Source organism: Quercus robur, chromosome 7 (assembly GCF_932294415.1).
Source record: "Quercus robur chromosome 7, dhQueRobu3.1, whole genome shotgun sequence".
Taxonomy (NCBI): domain Eukaryota; kingdom Viridiplantae; phylum Streptophyta; class Magnoliopsida; order Fagales; family Fagaceae; genus Quercus; species Quercus robur.
The window spans coordinates 17492990-17497947 of NC_065540.1; the positions used below are offsets into that span (position 1 = coordinate 17492990).

Sequence of the window (4958 nt, forward strand, 5' to 3'; positions counted from 1 at the left end):
ATATAATTTTCTAGAACGCCTAATGTTATTGCTCTAATAATTTGAAAATAAAAATATTACAAACTAACTTAACAATGAATATAATTAGTATTACTTTAACAAGATAATAAATAAATGTTTAAATTATGTTTATTTTAATTGGTAATGTATTAATATTATAAAGCTTATGTAGTAAAATATATAGTATCTTTGCTCAATCAAAAACAACTTTTATTAAATAACAATTTCCTTTGGGATGTTCTCGAATTGGTTACTAATATCTAGTCCACCAATTAAACACACGCATAAGTTCAGAAGATGAAAGAATTTTTCTTGTTTAATTGTATCAACCTGACTTAATTAAGTGTTATAGCCAATCCAAACTATGATAGACTTTTAATTTGATGATTCATCCAATTCCGTAGGGGAAACAATTTTACTATGGTAACATGGTTGCGTAAGGGTAAGGCAATAGGGGCACGGCATCATTGAATAATTCCATTATAAATTTAGTGGGTAGGACACTTGAATCTACTTTTTGAGTAATAGGCATTTTGTATATGTAGTGCAATGCTCACACGTCTCAGCATCATATTTTAATGTCCACTCTACGATTTCCACAAATGAACCCACCCCATCATAAAACAAAGAAAATGCATTACCTTGTCAGCTAGACTTTACTATCATGACCTGCCAAATGCAGAATATCATATCACTTGGCTACACCTTCATAAATAGGTTCCTTTGGCTACCAAACCATGCATGCCTTCAATATTGATCAAAGATGGGAGGACTGGTTGTTTATTTGGACACCATATTGGTTCCCTTCAGTCTCTTCCTTACAGCAGGTTACCATGTCTATCTATGGCTTAACTTCAAGAAGAAGCCCTTTAGTACCAACATTGGAATCAATGAAACAAAGAGGAGAGCATGGTTTCGTGACATATGGGTAAACTCAATTAGCGTTGCTCCAATCACAACAAATCATGTTGACAGTTGTGAAAATTATTGTGTCCTTAGCATTACTTTTTTGCTAATATGTACCCGTGTTTTGCTATGCAGGGTGATGATAAGAAGGGTATGCTGGCTGTGCAAAGCTTGAGAAACACTATATTGGCTACCTCATTCACTGCTTCAATAACAATTCTTCTTAGCGTGGCACTTGCAGCTCTAATCAACAATTCCTACAAAGCAAGCGAAACAATCCACCTCTTTGACAACCCTATTTTTGGCTTGCAATCTGGTGGGATGTTTGCTGTAAAGTTTGGCTCAGCATCACTTCTTTTGTTGCTTAGCTTCTTGTGTAGCTCTATGTCCATTGGGTACCTAATCGATGCCAATTTCTTGATAAATGCTGCTCCTGAATTCTCATCACCTGAACACACACAAATCGTGTTCGAGCGAGGGTTCATGTTGGCTTTTATTGGTAGCCGACTTCTATGCATTACCTTCCCTATGTTGTTATGGCTGCTTGGTCCAGCGCTAGTTGCTTTGTCCTCAATGGCACTAGTTTGGTTGATGTATGAATTTGATTTTTTGGGGAACTTCAAACAAGGTGACAAGCAAATTGGAGGTGAACAGAACATGTACGCATGATTTCAAATATGATATAAAGATGAAAAACTGAACTTGATTGGAAGAGAGAGAAAAAGGGCCAAGTTCATGATGGCAAAAAAATTCTCAAGCTTGAGTCAAAAACTTTATAATGATGTTCAAGCCTCGGTAGGCAAGATAAAACTTGAGCTTGACTTTGTAATATTAGAATTGAAGACTTGAAGTTACAAGGATTTTCTTCTTTTATAGGAGGAATTGATATCATTGAAGTCATTTTAAGGTGAAGATTTATTATGTCACCTTAACATTAGTATATCAAGTAGAATAATAAGATTCTAAACTACCTTGTACCATGATTGTTGCTATACTTAAGCGTAGTATTTATTGTTGCTATACTTCTATTGAACCACCTCATCCGCCATATTATTAGTCTTTTTCATATTTATTTTTTAAATTTAATTTTTTACAATATTAACTATATAAATATATTGACTTTACAAATTCATTTTAAACGGTTTTAACTTTACATATTCATTTACTAAATAATAAATCAATGGAAAATCAAAACAAAAGTGTTGTCTAATATATTCTTCTTGGGCGGTTTTAAATTTAAATATTATTGTGCCCTTTTATCTTCCTTTGGCTCTTCTTATTCTCTTCCTCTAACTATAAATTTGTCACTCTCTTCAATTCTATGCATATTTTTCCTATACAAAAAAGGTTCTCTCTCTCTCTCTCTCTCAATTTTTTTTTCTATTTTTTGTTGGATTTTTTTTTTATTGCATTTCTACCTTAGATTGATGAATATTTGTGTTTTTTAGAATTTTACTTTTGATTGTTTATAACTGAAAAATGAAATCAATAAAGAATAAAAATATTCACAAGTCTTGCTTAATCATTGATGGTAGAAAATATACAACTTGATAGCCGCCTACAGGAGGATCTCCAACTAGAGGTTTGTACCCTCACTGTCCTATTATTGAATAATTCATATGTGTTCCTTGATGCAAATATTTTTTTATCATTTTATTTACAACACTAAATACTTTTAATGAATGGTGTTTGTTGTTGATCTGATTTGGAAAAAAAAAATCATACTATAATATGTTATATTTTGTGTTGTCGTCACATTTTAGCTTATTTGGAAAACTATAAGATAGTTTGAACAAGCTGATGAAGAACAGTTAGTTCAGTTAAAGATGATGGTCTTTGTACAATTTCCTTTCACTATTTAAAAATATTTTGTTGAACAAATCAGTAGTAAATTGTTATTTATTTTTTATATGATGTTCTTAGATGCTTGAATAATTGTTTTAAGAGTTTACGAATATTTTATGTTATTCTTCATCTTCCGTATTGTGAGGGTGAAAGGCCAGGGAGCCCATATCTATGTATATATTGGGCCAAAAGTCCAGTCCGAGTAAGAACACCTCCTCGGCCAGGCAAGGCCGAGGACAAAGGGAATGGTCTGTCATTAAGAGTGACACTGGACCATTTCGTAGAAGATGATAAGTATTAAGAAAGAACAGGACAAAGGAAGGCACGGAAATATCTAAGAGAAAACTACTATTATTGCATTAAATGCTCTGCAACTAACTGAACCAAGTTTTTCAGCTTTTACAACCACTCCCAAAGACTTTGAGGAAGGGCTGATGGGACAAGTATCAGAATGATCAATCTAAATCTACATGTGGACGGTGGAAATGAGAGGAAGACAGTATAAAATAGGGGGAAAGGGAAAAAAAGAGGGGGGGGGGGTTTGGCGACCGAACTTGTAACAAATTCTTAAGAACAGTACTTAAGAATCAACCTCCTCGGGTGAAATCCGAGGATGTCTTTCCCTATTAAACTGATGCTATCTTTCTTTCTTGATCATCAGAACCTATTGGTCGTTCGTTTAATTCGCTAAGGTCCAAGTTTCCAACCCATTCTCTATAAATTCATTGTATTGGGCTCATTACACCAAGATTTCATACATTTTGGGCTTGGGCACTAAATCGTGACCCTACAATTGGCGTCGTCTGAGGGAAACCTAGTGTTTTAGCGAGTTGAACGCTCAACATACCGAGGCGAGGCAGCAATATATCAACCATTGGTGGAGGAGACCACTTTAACCGTGGTGCATGCTATGCGGAGGATTGCTCCGTACGGAACAATATTGGGGGCTTTTAATATCAAATACATATCTCGTGCCTCCGTCAAGGGCCAGGTTCTCACGGACCTGGTGGCCGAGACCGCTAAACCCTCGTCAAATGAAATGACAGAAGCACAGCACATAGATGGAAAATTAGTTAACACGGTTTTACTGCATGGGATCCTTTGTCCAGAATGGTACATGTTGATGGCACTACAAATCAAAGGTGATCCAAAGTGGGGCTAACACTTTACCATCTCTATAAAGTGCTTGAACAAAACCTAATGCATGCCTGAGTCCTCGGACCAGATGCTTGGGGGAAATTAACATTTTACCATCTCTATAAAGTGCTTAAACAGAACCTAACGCATGCCTAAGTCCTCAGATCAGATGCTTAAGGGAAATTAACACTTCACCATCTCTATAAAGTGCTTGAACAAAACCTAACGCATGCCTGAGTCCTCGGACCAGATGCTTAGGGAAAATTAACACTTTACCATCTCTATAAAGTGCTTAAACAGAACCTAATGCATTTAGATACTTGGGGAAAATTAACACTTTACCATCTCTATAAAGTGCTTAAACAAAACCTAATGCATGCCTCAGTTCTTGGACTAGATGTTTAGGGGAAATTAACACTTTACAATCTCTATAAAGTGCTTAAACAGAACCTAACGCATGCCTGAGTCCTTGAACCAGATGTTTGGGGGAAATTAACACTTTACCATCTCTATAAAGTGCTTGAACAGAACCTAACGCATACCTGAGTCCTCGGACCAGATGCTTGGGGAAATTAACATTGTACCATCTCTATAAAGTACTTAAACAGAACCTAACGCATGCCTAAGTCCTCGGACTAGATGTTTGGGGGAAATTAACACTTTACCATCTCTATAAAGTGCTTGAACAAAACCTAACGCATGCCTGAGTCCTCGGACCAGACGCTTAGGGGAAATTAACGCTATGACATCATCATAAATGTTGAACAGAACCTTAGCACACGATGGTCCCCTCGAATCACTTGCTTTAAATTCCGCATCCTTTGATGGTTGCGCTGTTCACAGTATAGAGCACACGGTTATTTTCCTAGTTATTTCTACATAGTTAACTTATTTAAAGTTAGCAGCTGGGTGCTATTGTTGGTTTTGATAAAGTCAGGGTGACAACTTTTCGTTACCGTCAACAACATCAATTCTAAGTCCCATTTAAGAGAAAAATACCAACACGCCCATTCATGAAATAATTATTGCTGAAAAAGGAAAGATTCATAAAGTAAAAAAAGTGCAGCCCT

At 35.8% G+C, this 4958-nt stretch overlaps 1 protein-coding gene across 1 annotated transcript; it reads left to right on the forward strand.

Moving 5' to 3' along the window:
* The first annotated feature begins 649 nt into the window (after nt 1–649).
* Nucleotides 650–1812, forward strand: LOC126692562 (uncharacterized). The gene is made up of 2 exons (XM_050388200.1): nt 650–928; nt 1042–1812. The coding sequence occupies exons 1-2, from the start codon at nt 764–766 to the stop codon at nt 1573–1575; spliced, it is 699 nt and encodes a 232-aa protein (XP_050244157.1). The 5' UTR covers nt 650–763; the 3' UTR covers nt 1576–1812.
* Nucleotides 1813–4958: the final 3146 nt, after the last annotated feature.

Excerpts from the sequence above, each read along its gene's own strand:
- LOC126692562 (XM_050388200.1), top strand. The coding sequence starts at position 764 with ATGGGAGGACTGGTTGTTTATTTGGACACCATATTGGTTCCCTTCAGT. Across the intron at positions 929-1,041 it reads CATGGTTTCGTGACATATGG|GGTGATGATAAGAAGGGTAT; the intron begins GTAAACTCAATT and ends TTTGCTATGCAG.